The 24,713-nt window shown below is 35.5% G+C and overlaps 5 protein-coding genes across 8 annotated transcripts; 3 read left to right on the top strand and 2 right to left on the bottom strand.

Moving 5' to 3' along the window:
- The first annotated feature begins 633 nt into the window (after positions 1 to 633).
- On the top strand, positions 634 to 8,130 carry LOC124630540 (band 7 protein AGAP004871-like). 4 transcript variants are annotated; one of them, XM_047164489.1, is made up of 8 exons: positions 773 to 963; positions 1,366 to 1,407; positions 1,621 to 1,721; positions 2,099 to 2,254; positions 6,761 to 6,858; positions 7,002 to 7,163; positions 7,659 to 7,824; positions 7,921 to 8,130. In XM_047164489.1, the coding sequence occupies exons 1-8, from the start codon at positions 873 to 875 to the stop codon at positions 8,053 to 8,055; spliced, it is 951 nt and encodes a 316-aa protein (XP_047020445.1). In that variant the 5' UTR covers positions 773 to 872; the 3' UTR covers positions 8,056 to 8,130. The 4 variants fall into 4 exon arrangements, with proteins under 4 accessions (XP_047020448.1, XP_047020445.1, XP_047020447.1 ...); XM_047164490.1 differs by lacking the exon at positions 773 to 963 and adding an exon at positions 982 to 1,284; XM_047164492.1 differs by lacking the exons at positions 773 to 963; positions 1,366 to 1,407 and adding an exon at positions 634 to 756.
- Positions 8,131 to 8,263: 133 nt separating this feature from the next.
- On the top strand, positions 8,264 to 13,003 carry LOC124630542 (band 7 protein AGAP004871-like). The gene is made up of 12 exons (XM_047164494.1): positions 8,264 to 9,020; positions 9,170 to 9,267; positions 9,352 to 9,513; positions 9,845 to 10,010; positions 10,222 to 10,314; positions 10,477 to 10,913; positions 11,111 to 11,202; positions 11,500 to 11,655; positions 11,878 to 11,975; positions 12,245 to 12,406; positions 12,582 to 12,747; positions 12,836 to 13,003. Exons 6-12 carry the CDS (start codon positions 10,775 to 10,777, stop codon positions 12,932 to 12,934), a joined length of 912 nt encoding a protein of 303 aa, XP_047020450.1. The 5' UTR covers positions 8,264 to 9,020; positions 9,170 to 9,267; positions 9,352 to 9,513; positions 9,845 to 10,010; positions 10,222 to 10,314; positions 10,477 to 10,774; the 3' UTR covers positions 12,935 to 13,003.
- On the bottom strand, positions 12,996 to 15,073 carry LOC124630541 (cuticle protein 8-like). Its single transcript, XM_047164493.1, has 4 exons — positions 14,805 to 15,073; positions 13,637 to 13,867; positions 13,385 to 13,558; positions 12,996 to 13,179 (listed from the first exon to the last, which is right to left on the bottom strand). The coding sequence occupies exons 1-4, from the start codon at positions 14,820 to 14,822 to the stop codon at positions 13,084 to 13,086; spliced, it is 519 nt and encodes a 172-aa protein (XP_047020449.1). The 5' UTR covers positions 14,823 to 15,073; the 3' UTR covers positions 12,996 to 13,083.
- Positions 15,074 to 19,607: 4,534 nt separating this feature from the next.
- Positions 19,608 to 23,462, top strand: LOC124630482. The gene is made up of 7 exons (XM_047164404.1): positions 19,608 to 20,050; positions 20,413 to 20,571; positions 20,814 to 21,265; positions 21,366 to 21,546; positions 21,917 to 22,037; positions 22,240 to 23,121; positions 23,271 to 23,462. The coding sequence occupies exons 1-6, from the start codon at positions 19,781 to 19,783 to the stop codon at positions 22,884 to 22,886; spliced, it is 1,830 nt and encodes a 609-aa protein (XP_047020360.1). The 5' UTR covers positions 19,608 to 19,780; the 3' UTR covers positions 22,887 to 23,121; positions 23,271 to 23,462.
- On the bottom strand, positions 23,450 to 24,331 carry LOC124630483 (39S ribosomal protein L47, mitochondrial). The gene has a single exon (XM_047164405.1). It carries the CDS (start codon positions 24,238 to 24,240, stop codon positions 23,479 to 23,481), a length of 762 nt encoding a protein of 253 aa, XP_047020361.1. The 5' UTR covers positions 24,241 to 24,331; the 3' UTR covers positions 23,450 to 23,478.
- Between the last annotated feature and the right edge of the window lie 382 nt (positions 24,332 to 24,713).

Here is a 24,713-nt window from a genome sequence, read left to right as displayed (position 1 = left end):
TGTAGAATTATATTCCTATGACTACCTAGGTCTGACGCTAAAATGGAGCATTAATTGATCAGGGATACTATCATAGTAGGTACCTTTACACTACAAATTAAATAATATAAGCACGTAGGTACAAGTAAGTAGGTGCGGAGCATTTGTTCAACACAAATTCAGAAGCAATTTTTTTGTAAACCATACTTGTGAAACGACAAATTTTTAGTGCTTATTAAGCAGGTAAAAATATACTTTTTTTTTACCTGAAACATACATTCATGAAACGTTCGCAACTTTTGTGTTATAAAATATTTCTCTAGTAGTCATAAATAGTTAAAATGAAAGCTTGGTCTCTCAATCATTTATTTAATGAGATTAGTAAACAAATTATTATTACAGCTGCTACAATATTTAGACAACAAATTGATTTGTGATGTAAATATTTTATAGTTTATTCACCGGCTACATTACATAACACAGCTGTTCAAACCAAACGGCATTGTACAGATGATGAATACTGAAAATAGACATTCCACATCATTTTTATATACGAAACGTAAATTCAGTTGGTACTTGTCATAATGACTGCTCTTGAGATCCGGCGCTCCCGCGCTGTCGTAAAACAATCTGATATTCGCGCAGTTATTATCCAAACATCCTGTTATAATTTATGTAGTGCAGCGGCGCATGGAACGCCCCAATATACCTAATTCTCACAATTTGGAGCACCGCGGCCCGGTGTGCGCCCGCGCCCGCCCATCGTTATGGCTCAAAGTGCGTTATTTATTTATTTTTATCAACAACCTGATCTTCCGCGCGTCTCACCTTAGTATCAATATAGACAGCGGTTTGAAGACACGACCACTTTACCGCGATTGACAAAACGGTCAATGCATTTAACATTTTGCGATCTCACGTACCACATGGATTTCGGTTGCTACGACAAGGATTCGGGGGAAGTGGAGTGCTACCTCGAAATACGTAAATACATTTTCACTAAACGCTATCAACGGTGATTTATAGCTTTCTTATTGTTGTGGAACATCGCATTGTAATTGATATTTTTAGTTGGAATCAGTGTAGTTTTTGGGTTGTGTAAACAGCTGGACTCTTCTGACAGTAAGTTAGACTGTATGTCAGCGCAGTCCGCGATTGTTAGCCGAGTAATACGCTGTTATTGCGAATTTATTGCTCCTCCCTCCGATATAACAATAACATAATAACACAGTAAGGTACGGCGGGCTCTCAAAATGCGCACGGAGCTAAGAACGATAAGCACTAGGCGTGACAACGTGCCCAGTCGTGAGTAAACACTCAACTTAGTGCGCTTGCGTCTCAACACAAATTAAATAAGCTCTAATTTTGAACATTTGAATATTTTAGATTGCGATACGGGTACTTCTTGCGCTATCACGATACAAATGCGTAAGTACCTTGACAATAAGAGTGAAAGCTTGCAGGCGGCTTAACTAAATAATTCGCGCTTTCGTCGCACTTATTAACCTATGTTCGAGTTTTGCGATAAATATTGTGTTTGTGATAAAGTTACGAATAGTAATATGGGCCAAAGTGTTGTAGGTTTCGGAGATTTTTGATTGTCCTTTTAAAATTAACCGAAAAATGTTTTGTGTGTGGCAGCGAATCCAGAGGCGGTGGGATGCATAGAGCGATTTGCAACATTCCTATCGTTCCTGCTCGTGATCATCACCTTTCCATTTTCGCTCTTCGAATGTTTCAAGGTACCTTGTTTTACTTTAATTTATTGACCCACCCAATTTACTGATGGATTACAATCAATCTTAAAGCGGATGTTTGAAGAACCTAATTCGGAGTTGTATGGAAATATTTAACTCTGTTCTACTAGTTTGGAATTTGATTAAACTTGTATAAATTACTCGCTGAAGTTTTATCAACAAAACAATAACGAGGAACATTGATGCACGCTGTTATAAGCTGATCATTTATTTGAATCAGATTTTTTTAGTAAGCAATATAGTGCTTTATGCAAGAGTAAATACAGTAGCATTTTGCTCTTTTATCAGTCCATTACTCTTTTTAATATCAGACAAAAGCTCTATATCAATTCTTAATTAAACTGTGCTGACTAAACTTCCAGGTCGTGCAAGAATTTGAACGAGCCGTCATATTCCGTCTCGGTCGAGTAAGGAAGGGAGGTGCGAGAGGTCCCGGTCTCTTCTTCGTTCTTCCCTGCATCGATACTTATAGAAAAGTGGACTTGCGAACTGTCTCCTTTGACGTTCCTCCCCAGGAGGTAAGAATGTCTCAGTAACTTCAACGGTTATTCGAACTTAATTGCTATAATTTTAAGCAACCTATAATATAGCTAAAACAACTATATAGTCAAGGGTATTTTTCTGTCGCAATATTCGAAGCCCTTTTTTGTAAAAAGGTATTACTTGTTTTCTTTCGACGGTAGATGAATTAACGAGTTGACTGTCCATTCATACTTTGTAAACAATGCATATTTGTTCTACAGTTAATGAAGATAATTAACTAGAAGTAGGTCTTATAGTTTCTAGTAGCTATATAGCTGCAATAGAAGCTAAAATTCTGATTTAGATGAACTAAATGTTAACATGAATTGAGTAATTCGTCGTTTGAAATAGTTAAGTTAGATAACAACGAAATGAAATACTAATGCTTGAAGCATATTACATACTACAGGCTTTAATCAGCTTGTCAATCATAGTATCATTATTCAGTTTTCCACTTAAGTCACAATCGATTGATTACGATTTATGCTTGATCAATCAATTTATCTCATACTGTGTGCAAAGCGAAATTATATAATGATACTTTATTTATTCTCAGCTTCATTTACAAATTATGTAACTTCAATGTTAATCGTATCATTTTATGTTTTCCGTGTGTCTGAATTATAAGCATTAGTTATTTAGTTATGGCTACTTATTACAGTAATAATATTTCCAATCAACTGTTGTGTCTATTCAAAGTTATTTGTTACTTGGACGAATTGCAGTAGATATAAGACGTAACTCCACTAATTATAATAAGGTTTACAGTTGAGGGTTCATCTTGTTAAACTTAACCGTAAATTACTTCACCTTCTATCTACCTAGATAAGAATGACCTTCTATATTATATCTAGAATTAATGCATCACCTTGTATTTAAAAAAAACATCAAATGACCTATAATACAAGTCTGTTTTCAGACGTTATGATATGTCTGAAAACAGATTTTTATGACGTCCATTACGAGTCTGGCAGTTGCCTGTACACTGCAGACTTTTAGTCGGTCGATATTTTGTTGTGACTCATCAATCAGTATGAAGGTGAATGGTTGTACCCACATTACCAAAATACCAAGACAGTCTGATACTTGCTGATACTTGGTATAATTGGTATCAGACTGACTGAAAGCTCTCTTTAAAATTGCCAACCAGTCGAGTAACTGTCGGCTGACTTTTTAGTGTGCAGTGAGCGGGTACTCTAAACCAAGCCATGACCAACTCGGGTCAGTGGCTTTCAGTGCAAAATAAACACGCGAATAATTTAAATAAACATACCCACGCATTTATTCGGTACTTACTACTTAGGTAAATCTTTCAGTAATATTTATGTAATTACCGCAGCTTTGTTATAAAAGTGTTTCGCGTATTGATGTAGTGGCATTCTTTGCGATTTTGAGCGTTTATGTTTTGTGGAAGTCATTCACAGTTTTACGGTTTGTATAGCCGTAATTCATTGAAAAACTACAAACTGTAAACTTTCTAGAAATGTTTAATCAACATTTTCCATTCCCAACTTTTTAATATTACTTTAAGACCTAACTTTCTTACTGCATCTCCGTGGGTTGAAATCACGCGTAACGTCTTATGAATTCTACAAAATAGCGTTTCAAAAAATCAATCTGTATCGCGCCCTTGTCTACAAATAGTGTCTGATTACTGGGTCGATTTCCAGACAATTGGTTTACAAGAAACGTTTGTTTTACATGTCGTAAAACTTTGATTGATAGTTTACAACCACATCAATTAATCGTTAGCCAGCTGAATGGCGGGAACAACTGGGTTAACGGTTTTCAATACCAATGCCATACCGGAGCCGTTTTGTTGTAGCCACGTGGTAACATTATTTACTTTATTATTGAAGCTAGATTTAAAACATGTGCTGAACATAAATTTGAAGCGTAAATACATCAAGTCGGTCAGTATCAATAACTCTTATAAAATAGAAAATTAGTTGAAATGAAATGAAATGAAATTGTTTATTTTGCAAGTTGGACATTACATCACTTTTACACGTCATTTTAAGAACGCTGGGGTCGGCATTTCCTCACTGACTCATCCCTGAAAAGAAACGCCGAAACAAACTCAAGGGTCACAGTCTCTTTTAAAACCCAAACATGTTATAAATCAAATAATATTATGTGTGAGTGTCACCATGTACGCGTTAATAGCGAACTAAACTCAAAAAGTTCAAAATAACATAAAAATCACCTTAAAGACAAACATCTTTGCAATCAAAACAAAAACAGCACAGTTGTTATTCAAACAAAATCTCATAAACCAATTTCTTAAAAGTGGGTTATTTCTGCTAGTAGGTAAAACGTCATACCAAGAGAGACTATTTTAACGCCTACTATTCGTAGTTCCTACTCACAAGAAGAAACTGAACTTCATGATGAATTATGTGATTAATTTCCTATCAAACTTTATTCATTAAAATAGGCACATCGGTACCTTTATAAGTATCTGATCCCCAAGATTTGTCGGTCTGGTTTATTTCAGTCACCATCATAATTCTCTCACGTTATGAAATTCTGGTATCAACATTGTTAGTTTTGCACTTAATATATCGAGTAAACTGACTTCCATGTGTAAGTTCTCATAATGATCGTTTATTTATAAGAGGCCAGTTCAAGTCGCTCCACTTATCGTTGTTCAAAAAATTACTTGAGCCGTTCATATGTAAATATATGGTGAATATCATGAAGGATGCAAGACAGTTTATTTTAACATGCCCATTGTTCTGTCGAGAACAGACGGCCCGTTTGACCTGGATACGTTTTGTTTGCCGGATGAATTAACGACGATTACACCGTGTAATGATAGAATTAGGGCGTCGAACATACTGCAGTAACGTGTTAATAAGCTGTTGGTACATAGTGGCTCTGTTCTCTGGTAGGGTCCACAAAAACTCGTGAAAATTGATTAAAACATGCCATAAAACGTAAGATCGACAAAAAATATATCTATCAAGCAAGTAACATTGGCCAGTTTTTGTTACAGTTGCAACTATTTGATCACTGTATAACCTAAGTTTTTGTTACCTACACTTACGTTATCGTTAAGTAAGCTAGGTTTTCATAAGAGTTTAATAGTAATGGGTACACTCGAGTGCACCGTTGAATGCGCCTGCACCGAGGTATACTTGCTTACACAAATTGCATAAGATTTATTACTGGCCTTGCTCTGGAGATTGCACAGTACATTGTGATTCATCTTCAATTAACCATTTTGGATCAGCATTTGTGTTCACTCTGTTTGTGGCTGTGCATCATCATAATTAGATACTGTGTGAATTGTAGCATCTTTAAGCTATACCAAGGCCTCACAAATCAGTACAATCGGCTCAGTGATCTTGTATGATATAACCGCTAATTGGTGATAATGATACTATCAGAGAACATAGGTACCTACTTCATACGACTGTTATGTAGTGAGTATCACTAAACCAAGGCCGCTTTAAGTAGTCATTACATTTGCCGAAAGTGCATTCTTGTGTATTAATTCGTTATTACAAGTGATAAATTATTATTGTACGATTAACTCTGCCATCAAAGGGAGCTAGCAAGAAAGCAAGCAGGTAATGATAATGGTCTTATTCAAATAGCAAACGAGAACTTACGTAAACTTAGTCATCATCATCATCAGCCTATCGCAGTCCACTGCTGGACATAGGCCTCTCCAAGTGCACGCCACTGAGATCGATTTTCGGCTTCTCGCATCCAGCTCCTGCCAGCCGTCTTGCGCAAGTCATCACTCCACCGTGCCTGAGGACGTCCTACAAACGTAGTGTAGAACGAGGAAACTTAGTCAGTTACCAAATATTCATGTCTCCTATAGAACAATGAGTACAAAACGTTGAAAAACCATATGTTCTAACGAAATTAATCAGGCTTCGCGTCGTGATGTCGCTTGGAGAGCGGCATCTTCCCACGACATTTGAACTTGGCAAATGCCATCCAGTAAACTGCCACACAGTTACAATTACATCCTTTCAGTTTGTTTGAACACATTCATTATATAAGCCAAAATAAAAAAATATACCAAAACACGCGACGAATAAATTTTGATCATTTTTAAGTTAATTCTTGCCAAAATACTTAGGACTACGTCTAGACAAACGCGTTTGCCCAGAAAGATCTGGCACACATGCAACCTACTTCCTTATATTCTTCATTGTGTAGAGTGGTAATTCTTTAATACATTATGTACTCCCCTTTCCTTTATACAAACACTCCCTTACGTACTTACACCATATACTCCATAATTTATTTTCTTCCCCTTACAGGAAAATAAACCGAATTTATATAATATGAATGATATGAATTATAAACCCACATGGTGTATGATGAATGTGCCCACAACCTTTTTTGAGTGCTGGATCCGCCACTGATATAGTAGTTATATCTTGCTACCTGACCTGCTGTAATACTATATGCATAGTTATAATATATATATAATATATATAACTATAACATTGCATAAATACCTTCCTACATGTTTACAGGTATTGACGAGAGATTCAGTGACAGTCGCCGTGGATGCTGTCGTCTACTACCGCATCAAGGAGCCTTTGAATGCCGTTGTCCGGGTTGCAGATTACAGGTATATGTAAACATTTTAGAATTCCAATATGGTATATCTCACTTACTTACTGAAGTAAAACTTCTACAATATTTAACAACCAGTTTTTGAATGAGCTCCTAAAAAATGCACCCACATACATTGTAATTCGTTTCATTTTCCAGTGCATCAACGCGTCTTCTAGCAGCGACGACACTTCGGAATGTTCTGGGCATGCGCGATTTGGCACAGCTGCTGTCGGACAGAGAAGCGATAAGTCACATGATGCAAGCCAGCCTCGATGAAGCGACTGAACCTTGGGGAGTTGAAGTGGAGAGGGTCGAAATGTAAGCCAGTATTTGAATACCTTATTGAATCACTCAACGCCATATGTATTTTTCTTCTTTAAATGAGAATGTAAATATATCCTTTTAATGTCCAGCACTTTTTCCTGCACATCATTCATTCACGTCATCATCCACAGCACTAGCAAACGCCACCCTCCAGTCTACTTCTCCTTGTGTACCATATTCAAATGTTCTCTTTTCAAGAAGCAATACATATGTCTCAAATACTGACTTCCATTTCCAGTCTCTCCATTTTATCTCTCCAAGGGGCTATTCTCAGTGTAGCGGTGATGTTTTTCACTCCTAGCTAAGTGGACCCTTTACCGTGCTTGACTGAGAATCGCAGGTCGACTCAAGGTTTGCTTTTCTGTAGTAATGGCTGTGATGGTAATGTATTGTATTTAGAAGTAGACTAGATGTGACCCCTAAAAGCACAATGCATGATTTTCGATTTAACGCTTATTCTCAAGCAATAACTGACTTGAATGTTTGCAGAAAGGACGTGAGGCTGCCCGTGCAGCTGCAAAGGGCGATGGCTGCAGAAGCAGAAGCTGATCGAGAAGCCAGAGCCAAGATTATTGCGGCCGAGGGAGAAATTAAAGCGTCCAAAGCTTTAAAGGAGGCTTCCCTTGTTATGATAGACAACCCTATGGCATTACAGGTAAAATACTCTCACATAATGATGACCTCCTTAGAAATTAGTTGGAGATTTCACTTAAATAGTTTGACAACAAATAATAATGCTCTTCTTTTTCAGTTGCGGTACCTCCAGTCGCTTAGCTCGATATCAGCTGAAAAGAACTCCACAATCATCTTTCCGTTCCCAATGGACTTCCTAAAAACATTCATGGGCGGACCTGGCCCGAGCTCTCAGCACCCACTCAACTTATAAATACAGACTCAAATGACGACGATTATATTAATTCTAGTCAAAAAAATAATTTTAATTAAATTGTTGAAAATTTTATTTAGTTTTTACTTTGTTGAATGCAGATTTTTAAAACATCAACATATTGACTGACGTTACATGTCATAACTTTGTAAATAGTGTTCACATTAAGCAATACTATGTTTGATTAAAAAATTTCATATAATGGAACAAAGAGCAAAAACAGATACTACAAATACAAGTAAATAGTACATGCAACTCTTAATTACCATTTGTAATTTAACAATTAAGAAATTAGACTTAGCCGAGAGATCTTCATGAATATCAATGTGGTAAACGTACACTGTGTAATCCTTTTATCGAAAAACATTAAAATAATATTTTCATTATAGGATATTACAAAGAATCACGTAAAGAAAAAGTATTTCGGATATTGGCTATTATAGGAATAATATTATTTCCATTAATTTTGCTGATCTGCTTTCGGGTAAGTTTGTATTATAATTATTCATGTCAAGAGGGTTCGAGCTTCGACCACGTAAACATATTGTCACCAAGAAGCTTGTATGTCAGGATTTAATAACTAACAGGTAAATAGTAGCTGGACGTAAGCCCAGTGTGTACCCATTACAAAACGTATTTTTAAGAACCACTGCATTCCATTATCCTATCCAAAACTCACAACGATAGCTCATTCCATTCCTACTAATCATGCTCATACCACTTATGAAAATGCTGAATTTCATTCAAATGACATTGACCATTACCAACTCACTATTATGCCAGTACCACAGCTATCAATGTTATTCTAGGTGGTAAAACAATACAAAAGGGCGATAATCATGCGATTTGGGCGAGTTCGGAAAGACTCACCAGCTGGACCGGGAATAATATGGGTGATACCGTGCACTGACAGTATTCATATGGTTGATCTCAGGACTCAGTCCTTTAACTTACCACCTCAAGAAGTAAGTAAAATTTCTTGTATAATTGTTTCTTGTGTATGTAACTAAGCAATGAAATCGAGTTTAATGTGAGAGTGGTCGTTATCGTCTGATATGTATTTTTTTTCTATATCCATGTTTTTTTTTGTCATTTACAAATCTTTATGTTTCAGATTCTCACAAAAGACTCAGTGACGGTTACTGTAGATGCAGTCGTGTACTTCCACATAGACAAACCACTTCATTGCCTCTTGAACATTCAATCAAACAAGTAATAGAATCACAACATATTACCGAAATGATATTTCGTTTTAGACTTTATTAAAAAGGAATTAATGACCATTTTCGATTGCAGGTATGCAAACGAACTGATAACAATAGCCACTATCAGGAATATACTTGGCCAGCACTCGTTATATACTCTGCTAACGAGTCGAGAAACAATAAGTCAGAAGTCGAGAGCTGAAATAGATAAGACCACTCAATTGTGGGGCGTTAAAATAGAGCGAGTTGAAATGTAAATACAATTTAACACTACACACAATATTTTCATCTTGTATGTCTCTACCCGACCACGGGACTACAGAGTCCCGGATTTTTGGAAGGCGAACGTGGGGCCGAAGCCAACACGCTGAAGCCCTTTTGAGACAACTTTAATGAAATGGCGACACAAAACACAAAATATTTCCATTACTATTTTAGTTGCATGCTAAAGTCTGTCTGCAGTATTGTCATCAGTGCATAAGTCATTACCTATAAAATGCCCACAGTTCTGTCGTCCTAGCGGTTTACATCATATTTTCACTTAATAATTGCATCATCAGATCCCTTTCTCTTGTAATTTTTAGAAAAGACGTATTCCTGCCATTTGAGCTACAAAAAGCGATGGCTGCCGAAGCTGAGGGTACTCGCATAGCTAAAGCCAAAGTTATTGAGGCAGCAGGTGAAATAAAAGCTGCAGAAAATCTTAAAGAAGCTTCTCTCATAATGATGGAGAATCCACATATTATGCTGGTAAAAGTCATCTTGTTCAGTCTACCTCGCTAGAAGTCTACGTCTACAAGTCTACCTGCAGGCATCTGTTGTCCATCATTTAAATAATTGTACTTGTTTCAAATTCATTATTTCAGCCTTTCTTGTAACTTGCTTAAAAAACCTTCTTTTGGTGAATGGTTTATCATCTTAATTGCAAGACCTCCCTTTCTGACGCGTCATATTATTTCAGCTAAGATACCTGCAAACTTTGAATTATATTGCTGCAGACCAGTCTACAACTGTACTGTTTCCATTCCCTATAGAACTTCCAGGAACACGTCCAGTAAGTTTTCAAATACATTAATAAAAACTATTCAATACATATTTTTTCAATGAGCAACCAAACCAGGCCACCGCGAACGTGCCTCGAAATCGTTGGTTTGGCTGCATCTTTAATAGAACTTTTACGGCGAAGGTACGAATGTTTCTATGTTTATTTTTTCAGCAATGCCATAAATGCAACTAAATCCACCAGAACTCAAGAGATAAATCAAAGTAGGTATCTTAATTTCCTTATCTTCTTACATAGTCATAGGCAAAGTATGTGCAATAGTTATTCACAGAAAAAGTAGTTTTCATGACATTGCGATCGGCCAAAATAGCCAATTTGTACGTTTCAGAACTGTTTCTAATACTATGACAATAGTTTTCGATTGTCATCAACCGTCAAATTGGTAACCTTATCTTTCGTAACATAAATATTCCAAATTTCCGTATTTTAAACAAATAAATTGAAAAAAAAAATGTCTTATACAAAAAGCAACACAAAAATACAAGATGATGGCATCTCAATGGCAGCCAAAAGTACAGATATGGATTTAGAAAAAGCATCAAAAGTGATGTCACAGGGCTTCAATTTAAATCAAATTGCTGGTTCAAATGGTTATATCGTTGCCTAAATTCATATTTTACGGAACTTTTAAAATAGTTAATCTTTAATGTTTTCCCATTCCAAAGTCAATAGAATTAAAAATAATTCCGATTATTTTCAAAATTTTCTAATTAGGTACTTCAGTGAATACCTATTCATAGCTGCGCACTCCATTATAAGTAGTTTCACTAACACATTATTTTTTCAGATCAAAATAAATGCATAGAATCATGCCTCGTATTCCTATCTTTGCTTCTAGTTATAATAACGTTTCCATTTTCTTTGTTTACCATTTATGTGGTGAGTGAGATTTCTAATATTCGTTCAAATAGGGTTAGACTGGAAACCGACCCCAACATAGTGTTTAAAAAGGCTGGGCAGGCATATAGGTTCTACTTCTGTAGCACAAAATCAGCGCTGCAACTTTGTTCCGCGAAGGGTCAAAGCATTATGTTCACTGAGTATTTTTTCATTGGATATTGGATAATGTTCCTCTACCTTTCTTTCTCTTTACTTGCAATTTCTGTTTCAAGTTTCATGTAAGAGTTTCATTGACTAAGTAAATCTTTGCCTCCAATTTTTCTAATGTTCAAACAGGTAGTTAGACAGTTCGAACGAGCAATCATTTTGCGTAATGGAAAATTACGGAAAAACAAAGCGTATGGACCTGGTCTCGTCTACGTGTTACCATGCGTCGATACCGTCAAGTATACTGACCTCAGAATCATTAGTTATGCTGTACCGCCACAAGAGGTAATTAGTAAATGATTTAGTATAAGTACTTACTTAACTCATAGGAACCTCCTCACAAGACTGCAACAAACTTGAGGCTTACGTTTCCACATCGATACATTACGATCCTAACAGTATTTAAATGTATGGACACAACATTTTAGGTTCGGTATGCACTTATGATAATTGGCTAGCATGTTATAGGTACCTAAATAGATTACACAGGTTACACTTTATAAACAGGCTTTGACGAAAGATGCTCTGACTATTGCTGTGGATGCAGTTGTCTTCTACAAAATAAACGATCCGGTTTGGGCTGTTGTTAACGTTGCTGATTATAAGTAAGTGAAAACACAAGTATTATAAAAGAGAATTACATTAGTTAACTGTAAATATGAACTTGAGTAAAAGACAAAGAGTAGGTATTTTGAACTAACGGTAAAAGAAAACATCGTTCAGGAAACCTGATTAAACGCTTTGTAATTGGTATTTCAGCGAGCGATGTAATATGGCTAATTATAACGATGATAAATTATTACGATCTCTAATAATTGCTGTAGATTATTGTGTTCTATAAAAGTTCAAGTCCTCTATTTGTCTGTCCATGCAGGATAGCCACTCAATTTTTAGCAGCTACAACTCTCCGCAACGCTCTCGGGACTCGAAAACTAGCTGAAATCCTCGTCGACCGTCCCGCAGTGAGCTATCAGGTGTTTGAAAATATGAAGACGCTCACCCTTAACTGGGGGGTTGAGATCGTGAGATTTGAATTGTAAGCAATGACAGTGCCATTTTTTTCATGTGTTGATTATTCTCTTGTGATACCTATATTCGCGTGCATGCGTCACGCGACTCCCACAAAAACCAAATAACCGAGGGCAAAATCTATTTACACTGTATTCTGTTAAGATATAAAATATGTAGGTATTCGTTTTTCTATATCACAGAAAGGACATAAGTCTGCCTCTGCAGCTGCAAAAAGCAATGGCGACGGAAGCCGAGTCATCAAGGTTGGCGAACGCTAAAATAATCGTAGCCAACGCTGAAATAGAATCCACTAAGAACCTTCAGAAGGCTACTAAATTGCTCATGGATAATCCTTACTGCATGCAGGTTAGTAGCGTCATCGTTTAAAAAAATTCAAAGAGGTCGAACTTCTGGGATACGTATCGTTCCCTGATATGATTTTGAAAATTTTCAGCTAAGATATTTGCAAGCACTTCAAATGATTGCCGGAGATAAAACCCATACCGTAGTGCTACCGTTCTCGAAAGACACGATCAAATCATTATTGAGATGAACTATGGAACAAGTTAAAAGTGTAAAATTGTGTTTGGATTTGTAAATTAAATGACGAGTGATTGTATTATTCTTTTGTTTTATTAATCAAAAAGCTTTAATAAATATTCAACAACGTACAAAACACTAAACTAAAGTAATGTAACAGGACTAGTACTCTCCGGAATCGTCTTCTCGTTCTTGTTTCGCATGGCCATAATGGACAAGCTTCTGTGGTTGACCTCCTGCTTTTTTGTGGACGGTAGCCTGAAGTAACGGACAAAAAGGAACGATTAGATACCTACACTTATACTACTAACACGTAATACAGTTGCAAATCGTCACTGATCTCTAGATCATCATTTATTTATAACAAAGAACTTTGAAATATAAGTTGCTACTGATTTATGTTACCACATGTGACCTGAAATAATGCAAGCCACCAATGAAAACTAAAGAAAATAAATATTACCTGGAAACCATTTTTGGGGTCGGCGGTGTATCTCACAAGACGGATGGAGCCATCAGGTTCGACAAGCGAATACTCTCCCTGGACAACATCACCATCGCGATGTTCCTTATGGTTCTGAAGGTTGCCTGTGTGAGGATCTTCTACGCCATATGAGTAAGCGTAGTCAGGTTTGGCCTAGAAAACACGTCGTATGCTTTATTATCACCACTCCTACAAAAACCTAAGGTTAATCTAGTCTCACCGAAAACTTACCACATAATCAACAGTCTTCAAATGCGCATATTTAGCAGTATCCGGATGAATTTGTCCAGTTTGGTGATCGTAACCGTAGTCTGCGTGCTGTTGAGCCGGGATACCTTCAGCAGCTGGTACCTGTACTTCCACGATTTGACCGCTGACTGGTCCACTGAAGCGGCTATACGAATAGCCACCAGGAGCTTTGCCTGAGAGCACCACTGTTGCTAACATTACCGGTGTGAGGAACTGCAAGTAGAGAACTCAGATTAGGATTAGCTGCCTGCACTAACCATGTAGATTCAAATGCAACGACTTTAACTGCGGTGGTGCACTGAGGTGAATTACTCGAGAAATCAAAATCTTCCCGAATCTCGTTTGTTCCGTAATATGCAAGGTGCATTAGTGCATGAAGCAAATATGGAAAATTCCACGCTAATACCGCAAATGACGATGAAATTCGATGGTGTGTCTTATTTTCTTTTATTTCTTACCAATACTTCCAGTTAGAGGCGACAAAAAGTCACGGCCTTCACGGTCAGCAGTTATTAACTCGTTACTCAATAGCGACAATGAAAAATAATCGGCCACGAAGAAAGTGAGACCCAGGGTTTTTTTATAATAAGCTGACGAGACTAATTTAATGATTGAAATTCATTGTTATTTAAATTCGAAAATAGGGTCGAGTTAATTTGGTTAAGGTTGTTAGAAGTAAAGGAAAATATTAGATGTCATTGATAGGATGAAAAAGACTGATAATGAGGTGTTCTCTCATGGGTGGGTCAATCTAGTAAGTAAGTATTTTGTTTGGGTAGATGAAATATATGGAAGTTATGTGTATCATGAAATTAGCGAAATTAAAATTGTAATTTTTCAATTAAAGCCAAGCAAGGGTTGATACAGTAAACATAACACCTTGCATTTATCAGCAATTACGATCCAGCATGAACTTGTAAGTATGTAGGTATGTCACATTCTCAGCGAAACCAGAAAAGTTCCAATAAACGGCAAAATCTCCCTAATTAAGATGTTTAAAATTAACCATTATATATTAATTGAAAAAAATATAAGGATACCTAACTTTAATAAAACATAAGATCTCTTTCTCAATACCTAATTAATTTTTATTAAAAAAATAATCGATGAAATTAAATTAACAAGTAAACAAAAAATGGTAGGTACCTACCTTGAATACGAAAGCCATTTTTCGGGAGGTACTGTCGTGGTGGTCTCCAATGATCCCTGCGGAACTGATACCCGAGCTGGCAGTGTTGTGGTTTTATACCTCTGTCACCTCGACTAGAATAAAGTGCAATCGTGAACTTGTACAGGTTGCGGCAAACTATGAATCAATAATTTTCAATATTTAGCACTGGGTACGCAGCCGAACGTTACAATGAAGTTGCGTAGATTTGTTTCAACTATCAATAGTTTGTTTATAACGATAACCTTGAATATTTTTTAATCAGTTTATTGCATACTTAAATATACCCAAACTAAGGTAGGTTAACAAGTTCGTACCTTCAGCAGCTTTGAATTCAATTTAGATATCTGCCCTAGTAGGTAAATGACCTATGGAAACCCTAAAAAGGATCAACGGGTTTAATTGGCAACTAGTTTTCGTTTAGTCATGACTACGAGGCACTTCATAACCTTTTTGTTGTTATATTAAGTACCAGATTTATATTAACGTCGCGCTTTTCGGGCATTTCTAAAAAAAAATATCTAAATCGGTCAACTTGAGTCAATATTCCTGCATAAGTGTTATTACCAAAGTAACGTACAGTTATCGGCACGGATATCGGGCCATGACCTTCACCTGCGCAGAAGCGATTTACTGCCTTATTGCCTTATGCGTACGGGTGCGCAAAGCGATCCCCACTCTTCCGCCGAGAGCCCAATATCCGTGCCGGTATCTGTAGGTGTAAAGCATTAACACTTTTGGCATGTAATGAAGAGAGATTACACTCATGTAGGGCTGCCATCTCGAATTTCGCCAAACCCGGACAAACACTAAAAAAACCCGGTCATTTGGCGTAAATCGCATTTTTACCCGAACGAGTACGATTTTTTTAAACAAAATAATACCTAATTTGTAATCCATTTACTACTAACATATACTTAAATTCAATGAGGTGCTTCCTTACATGAAAAGTGTCCGGGTTTTCCCCGGACACTTCTTGAAACCCCGCCCGGACGGCCCCCGGACGGCCTCCAAACGAGGACAAATCCGGGGAAACCCGGACGGATGGAAGCCCTACACGCATGCAACAAAATGTTTGCTAAGGAATGTAGATAGATAGATATACTTTATTAGGTACACCAATTTTACATTTTTGATCTTAATCTAGTAGATGGATGGAGAGGACAGGGAAGACCTAAAAAAAGATGGATGGATTGCCTGAAAGATGACATGAATAAGAAGGGAGTGTCAGTATGACGAGTGACCGGGAAGAATGGAAGCGGAAGACATATTGCGCCGACCCCAAATAAAATTGGGAACATGGCAGGACGAAGAAGAAGAACGTAGGTGCGAAGCATTAAGGTTAGATTAGATAGGTAAGTCAACATACCTATCTAATGTTAAGTAGGCAAATCAAATCAATAAAATAAAATGTTAACAATTAATTCATAAAAGCTGATTTCCTAGAAAATAAAAGGATGGTTAACATGAACACACATACGACACAGATCCACCTCAATTAAAATTCATGATAAATCTACTTGGCGCAAAATATAGACACCCTAACTGCTTCACTATTATTTTTTAAAAATAGTTAAATGTCCAGTTTTTATCCATTCTTGTTGTAATATAGTATTTTTAAACCATAGATGTAATATACTAAACAAGATTGCGCATGCTCAAAATATATATTTACGAAAATGAACTCTATTCTAACGCAATAAAGTAGGGGAAAGTGGTTACCCTTCGTACGCTTTTTAGATTTTATTTTTTTTAATTTATGATTAATAATCGAATTTATCTAGTTTATAGACCTAAGTATAACAAATATATTGTAGTTTGCTACCAAAAAGTCCGACACTATTATGTCAAAAGGTTATAGAGTTATAGTCATTTTTCTACGATAAGATATTTGTACGAACTTGCCCCACGTACGGGGTACGTTCGTACAGTAGGTGGGGTACTTTCATACGCATGGGGTAGATTCATACAGGGTAATTAAAAAGCCTATTAAAGTCGTTAAATTTTTAATAATTATTATAAAAATATGTATTTCTCAAAGAACTAACTTAATAATATTTGACTTGTAACTCTTTCTTACTTCGATAAATCTTTCTTTAGAAAAATAACAAAACATTATATCGTTCATCCTTAGTTTACTTATTGATACAATCAGTCTAAATGAGATCTTTACAATCACTTTCTATGAGATTGTTGTACAGTCTTAGTGTCAGTCAATTAAAACTTAAAATAGGTAATCATACATTTTGATTGTTACTTTTGAAGTAATTGCACATTATAATTATTTAAATTAACTGCAAAAGTAAAAAGTCTAGCCATTCTAGCTGTACAGCCCTGTTCCAGCCCAGTTCTGGATCAGGGAGGATCATGGCGACTTCACTGATATACAGAGTGTATATGTCTTCTATAACAGGGAAAAAGAATGACCATGATGATCCCGGTTTCTTCCCAACGTAGGTGTACCCTTTTAGTACGCGTGCCCTTTTTTTATATTTTCGCACCATGATTCTGCAATAAAATATTAATTGTAAGGCTTATTTAATAAACATATTTCATTTTGTTAGAAGAACAATACTTTATAAAAGGAAAGACATGTTATTGTGCTTTTTGCCTGGTATTTTAAAAGTTTACCATATTTTATTTCATAAAAATCTTCGTATTCGTACATTCGTACGCGTACGAATGTGCCCCCTGTTTGGCTGTACGAAAGCACCCCCCCATACCTTGCACAAAATTAAAGTACAACTTTATACAAATTCTAATTTAGTTTGAGAAATATAACAATTAAAGCTCAAAATAAACAATATTAACATTAATTAATAATCACCATATTGTCAAAAACATAACAATTCTACTTACAATTGCGAATTACACCTAAGGAAAAAATTTACTCACCGCGCGCGAAAACACGTTACGTCAGCCGATACACTGTGGTGCGACTGCCGCGCCACTCCGCTAACAATATGGCAGCCGGTATGTCTATGCACACAAGCAAAGGCGTGTGTGTGTGCCGTTTAGTTTTTCTGCTATACTAACTGCACGAATGTGCCCCACGTACGAATGGTGACCACTTTCCCCTACTAAATTGGTTGCATAATACACAGAGGCAAATCCTAGCCGAGAGGGATAGTTAGAACGGAGGCCGTTTATCTCTTTCTAACACCTTGCCAGCGTAAAAAATGTTGTGTTCAACAGTTTTGTTTTCCCAAAAAAACAATTCAATCACTTACATTTTTATCTTATTTTAACAATTGTAAGTCAACAAATTAACAACAACCGCATTAATTTATTCGTTTTTATTCTAAAAACATAAACAACATAATTTTTTATTTTGCTTTTTTTTATTTTCTAGCGGTAACCCTGAACATTCTTGGCGCGTAATCAGCATTTAAAATTTTGTTTATATTTTTTGTATTAAATCAATTTCAACTATTGAAATCGTGAAAAAGTGTTGCGTTTATACTTGTAAAAGTGAATCCTATGGTGGTTGCAATATATCGTTCTACAGGTTAGCTAATAATAACATTTTCGTAAATCAAACAACTAGGGTGCCCATGAATTCTTGTAATGAGTCAAAATATGGGTGATGGATTTTAAAACTGTTGTACTATTGTTATAGCTTCCCAAAAAATGAAGAAAGGCGACATAAACGGCTCAGCAGTCTATATGTGAAGCAATAATACAAAAACAAAACAGTAAACTTCGAATCTTCCTGCTTTTATACTGCTAATTCCCGTTATTTATTAAAAGCCTACATTAGTATTTTAAGGTCACAAACTGCGTAAGTTATAATTCCAATACCAATCTGTGTTTAATAATCTTAGCAAATTCGGATTATCTCATCGGATACCTTTATCTCATAGTCACCCTACTAGAAAGGGACAGACGGCCTCCGTACTAGCTGTTTCACTCGGCTCGTTTTTTGGGTAAAAGTGCGCAGTCCTGTTTACTATAATTATGTCTATGGGTTAAACGAAACGATTGCACCCATCGATATATATGTACTACGTACTAGATAGAACGTTCCGAACAAAAAGCTTACCACACTGAACTGCAGTGCAGACTATGCAGTGCCCAAAATGGCAAATCAGAGCGATTTTGACACCTGCGTCAGATGGATGTCTATGAAACGACAATTATAAAATACATATCAAGGTATAAACTTACACATATAAACTAATTCGAGAGTCAAGTTAGTAAAATTACACGCTGTTCATGCTATTACAACGCTTGTATATCATACTTTTCATTTATAATTCAATTTTACAAATATGCATTAATTTGTTCCCGCCCGCCATCTTAAATTATGGATTAAGAAAATCGTGCAGAAACAGATGTGCCATAAAACTGGCAGTAGGTAAAATATCAATGAAAACAGACTTCACTTTGTCATGGTATGTTCTTACTTTCAAGAAAAAATAATTAAATTCGCGAAAATTTGTGATAGCCCTCTTAAGAAAAAAAAACATCGTAATTAATATTAAAAACCCTAAAAATAAGTTCCTGGTTTTAATATATTACATGATTTTGAATTCACTTAGATATAAACTTTTTGAGTAATGAAAAATGTAGGCAAAATACGAGCGACACTTCTGCAATTAACATCAATGAGGATGACTACATGTCACAATACGTCATCGAGATGTCAACAGACGACATAAGCGGGTAAATTATTTGTATGGATGTTCTTGTCTATCGCTAGAATATATGTCAATGATTGCACCGGTTGCTCCCATATGTCAATTTTGCTCCCTTGCTCCCAACGTCAAAGTGAAATTGACATTGACAATATTTGTCATTTTGCCAGCAACTAGCGGTTCTTGTGAATGTGAATTGGATAGAAAACAACGGATTTTCAATTTAGACAACGATTTTCTAATTATTATTTCCAAAGCTATAACATAAGGTGGCCTCAAAGTTAAAATTTGCATTTTTTGTATATAAAACAGTGCAAAATAATGAGTCCTAGGAAGAAACGGCCTAAACTGTCTCCAAATAATAAAAAAAGTTTAAAGCGGGAAAATGGTCCCGATGAGTCGTCCCGCAAACGTGCCAAAGCTGTGAAGAACGCAGACGTGGAACTCCAAACCAAGAAAAAGAAGAACTTCATCCAGGCTTGCAGACAGGTTTCATGTAGCGCCTATTTTGATCATCGTGCAAGACTATTGTTGTTGTATCTGCCATCATGTACCAAAAAAAGTGTTTGCAAACACCATGACAAGAACGGTGTAAGTTAAATGAGTCTCTATTATTTTATAAGCTAGCTAGGTACTTCATTATTATACATATATAGTCTTTGTATCAATAATCATCCTCTGAGCCTTTTTCCCAACTATGTTGGGGTCGGCTTCCAGTTTAACTGGATGTAGCTGAGTACCAGTGCTTTACAAGGAGCGACTGCCCTATCTGGACCCCTCAACCCAGTGATCCGGGCAACCTAATACCCCTTGGTTAGACTGGTGTCACACTGGCTTCTGACTAGTCTTTGTATCAATAATATGCAGTTTAAAACAAAATATAAGAACTTCTATGGAAATCATGAATAAAATGTATAAGTATAAGTAAATTGTTTAATTGATTATGTTTTCAGAAAGAGATCAAGCAAATGCCATCATATGCACAGGAATCATTCTCAATAGAAATTAAGAGTAAAATTTGGTATGAAGCTTTAGAAGTTTGCCAATTTTGCATAACACCTGTTCAATATTTATCCTCTAATGTACTCAAAGATGTTGTGGAGATCATTTTGGTATGTATATAGAAAATTATCTTTGAAACTTGAACTATAAAAAGATTACTTAACTATAGATTTAATAACCAAACTAATCTGCTTTTAAAAATTTTGATTTCACTTCTTTGTAAGGAAGTATTTTAATCTCTTTATATGTCCCATTTCACCAGTTGAAATAAAACTCTACACTCTTAATTGAACCCTGTTAACAATATTATGATCCAATTAAAGTATTTAATACAAACTTTATAACATTTCAGAATGCCCATGAAGATGAATATGCAGACTATTCAGTGTCTCAGATTATAAACAAAAGCCAACAGATCCTGGCTCTCAACTTTAGCACACACCCACCATGCCTTGTCAAAGACTTAAGAACCTGCTATATAGACTTCCTAACTTCCCCTATGGAATTAAAAGAGGACACATTCACAAACAGAGTTGAGTTTGAACACAGAAAAGGAATAGTAAAGTACTGCATGAATAGAGTTGAGTATGAAATGAGTGCCAGCAGCCAAGATGGCCCTTTAGTGGACAAAGAGGAGAATACGCCAGAAGATATGAAACAAAGCCTAAGAGGCACACATTTTCAGAAAGAGAAATTCGAAATATTTGAACTTCTAGATAGGCCAAACAGGATAGAACGCTTGTTTATAGTTCTAGAGAGTGTTGTAGAATTATTGCAGTTTGATTTGGCTATTTGGCTATTAAGGTATTGCTCAAACTTTATTACTTAACAATTTAATTATTTACATCAAAGTCATAATTTCATTGACATACATATTGCTAATGTATTAAAATGATATTTCCAGGCACTCCAACAATATAACACGTCACATTATGAGGTCAACCAAACCTTTAATGGCAGTTGTTCTGTGGTCAGACAACGTACTGTACACTGGTGCTGTCACCGCCAACTCCAGGCAAATAATGAGAATTTTTGCACATGTAATTCATCTGCAGTACCCAGATTCTATGCAAAGAACTATGATAGTAAGTAAACAAATAATACAAAAAGTAATAATAGAATTCTGGGTTATAATTTTACATTACTAGCTTTTTCCTGCCCTTGCAGTGTTTTACCAGTGCCCTAGGCGAACTGCTTCTGTACCCTGGCAAAATATAGCCTTGTTACTCAAGCATACTGTTGCTTCAGTGAAATAATTTTTTGGGGTACAAATGAAAAAATGTTTCCTCTTTATTCTATAAGTATAGTATAAAGAAAGGATACTTACTTCCACAGTGCTGCATTACATTTTACTTTCCATATTAGGCCATAGCAAGTAAATTACTGAACCAATCAAGAAGTGTTTAATTTTATAATAAAAATTTTTGTATTGTAATATGTATCTTTGATTTTCAGATATGGCTGAACACAATGGTCCAGACATATTATCTATGTGAGAGTTATGCAAACGTTGACTATCCAAATACTGCCAAATTCTGCACTACATTTGCAAATGAATTCTATAAACTAATCTCAGGTTTGTATCAACGTTTTACTGCATATATGTTTTTATTCACAATGTCTGCACAAGATCATATCAGTTTTAAATTTTTATTAGTGTTTATTAATTTAATTTTAGCTTTTATTGAAGCCCTGTAAATTCCTACACTGTTCCAATAAAAACTATCAGTGCCAAATAGACACTAATGCTGGTTTCACTAATTGTTAATGTTTTTCAGGTATGCCACATGATTCTATTGTCAGGATTTTGGAAAAAATTGAACCAACATTTATGAGGCACATGATGGGCATGTTACACATAAAAAAACTGCTTGGAATAAATAGTGATTGCATTATTAGTACTTTAATAAACTTCTTCAAAGAAGCACAGTGGCAGAATTATCCACCAGAAGATTCTGAAATTAAAATCTGTCCAAAGTTATTTGAGAAACCTAAAAAGGTTAAGAAAATGATACAATATTTGCTAAAACAATGTGAGAAGTGGTCTCTTGAAGATGAGCCTGAGGAGAATAATGTTAAATATGATAAACTTGACAATAAGGCTCTTAAACTTGAAACAGAATGTAGCTTGAACAATGTTGTTCATACTCTGTTTATAACATTAGAAGCATATTTGGACACATACAATGTGCAAGATGTGCAGGAAACATGGAACAAATTAAATGAGCATCCAGAAGATGGTGAAAATAAATCACAAACTTTACTTGAACAGGGTTATGTTGTAACAGAAGATTTTATTAAAAAATACAAGCACATTATGAAAACAAGCCAAGAATTACGAATTGTTTATCATAATCTTAGGAATAGTGGAGACATGCCGGATATTTTGGAAGTTTTTAAAACTATTAGCCTTTTAGAACCATAAGCTCTTGATGCCCTGGCAACACTGCAGGATGAAAGGAAAGGCTGGAAGGAAAGAATTATGGGACCAAATCTTAGAATGTGAAATAAGAGTTTTGATTCCTGTGCCATAAATTGTTTTTTTTTTTTTATTTTATTATGTGTACTGCAGCAATTTTAAACCAAGAATAGCCAACTTAAAGGTACTTGAGCAAAGTATTTGTTTCTGTACACATTTTTTATAACTTATTATTAGTTACTAACCGTCTTACCACAAAAACTTTTTAACGTCAGTTTAAGACTTGTTTAAAAAAATGTCAAATTATGACATTGACATAAGGTTCATTTTGGAGACACATTTTTTTTAGACAAGTGTAAAACAGTTGTTAAAGTTTTTGTAGTAAGGCCATAAGTGTTTTTGATTATGCTTATGTTCTTCTTACTTCTGATCCCACCAATAAGTGATTAATATATTAAGGCAGCAAACTTGAAATTTGTTACCTTATATTAACTACCTATATTTTTATTACAATTACAGAAACTGGTATTTCTTATAATAATTTTAAGGAACAATGAATAAAACTATAATATTACTACACTATTTATTGTTTAATTAATTAGTATTTTGGCATAAAATGTCCTCTAGCTTTTTTGGATCTTTTAGCTTTTTCAATATCCACATCAGGGTATTCAGCTTTTAGTTTCTCCATATCCAGGTCAGGGAACCGCTTCAGCAAATGTTGTACATGGTTAAAGTCCCGGTTGCGAGCTTTTCTTGCAGTGTTATACTCTTTTTCTTTATACAATCTATAAAACTTTTTGACTGCTGCACTGGTTATGAAACCATTTTCAAGGTAAGGTCTAACCCAGCGTTTGTTCATAAACTGAGGGATGTGATACTCTGATTTCTCATGCTTGTCTGGTAAGCCAAAGAGGTTAACAACATCCTCAACAGGCCTTTCACCTGTCTCTCCCGTCTCCAGCTTGTAGTAAGCAACATTCCTTTCCCTTATTACTGTCTCTATATGGTCCATCGATTCTTGAACTTTGTCAATTCTCTCAGGATTGGGAAACAATCTCATCTTGTTCTTACATTCATGTTCCATTGTGTACAGCATGTTTCGTTCTTTTAACAGTACATACCATAGTTTATGTAAATCCGTATTCGATTTTATTCGCAATTCATCCAATTTCCATGCTCTACCAACTCTGATATTAGTTTCATTCCAATTTTTCTTGTCATCAAAGAATTCCATTAAATCATATGAGGGGTTTGTAGTATGCACTTCGCGTCTGATGATTGGAGCAGCAGCAACTTTGACTACATTTTGTGAGCGAAAGCAACGGGTTATAGTAGTTCTTAGCAAATTACCAAACATCGTATTAATGGCAATAAATCGTTCGTTAGTTAAATAAGAAACTGCACTTTTAGGTTATCTTAATACTATATTTTTGTTTGACAAAAACCATTCAGTTCTGAAGTAATGATATTATGGTGATGCATTATTAAATAGCCATGGTAATCATTTTAATTTTGTCTTGACTTATGACAGTAGTTTATTAAACGAGTTACCTAATAAGGCAACCTAATAAAAATTTAAGGATAATTCATGTATATTCGTGCTCATGTATTTTAATTTGCCTAATAGCACCTGAGTCATTATTTTTGAACGAAAATCTTTACGTCATATTGTCGCGTTTAGTTAGTTGGTGTCGAATGGCATTTCAAAACCCAGTTCACGCTGTGAAGATTTTAAAAGGCACAAAGGCTTTACAAAGTACACTTAGAAGCTCTTTTAAAGAACTAATGTGAATTTTATAATATTTAACATTCGCAGTCTATCATATAGAA

This window comes from Helicoverpa zea, chromosome 5 (assembly GCF_022581195.2).
Source record: "Helicoverpa zea isolate HzStark_Cry1AcR chromosome 5, ilHelZeax1.1, whole genome shotgun sequence".
Classification (NCBI taxonomy): domain Eukaryota; kingdom Metazoa; phylum Arthropoda; class Insecta; order Lepidoptera; family Noctuidae; genus Helicoverpa; species Helicoverpa zea.
Note: the sequence above shows the minus strand (reverse complement) of the source record. Positions and strands in the feature narration are given on the sequence as shown.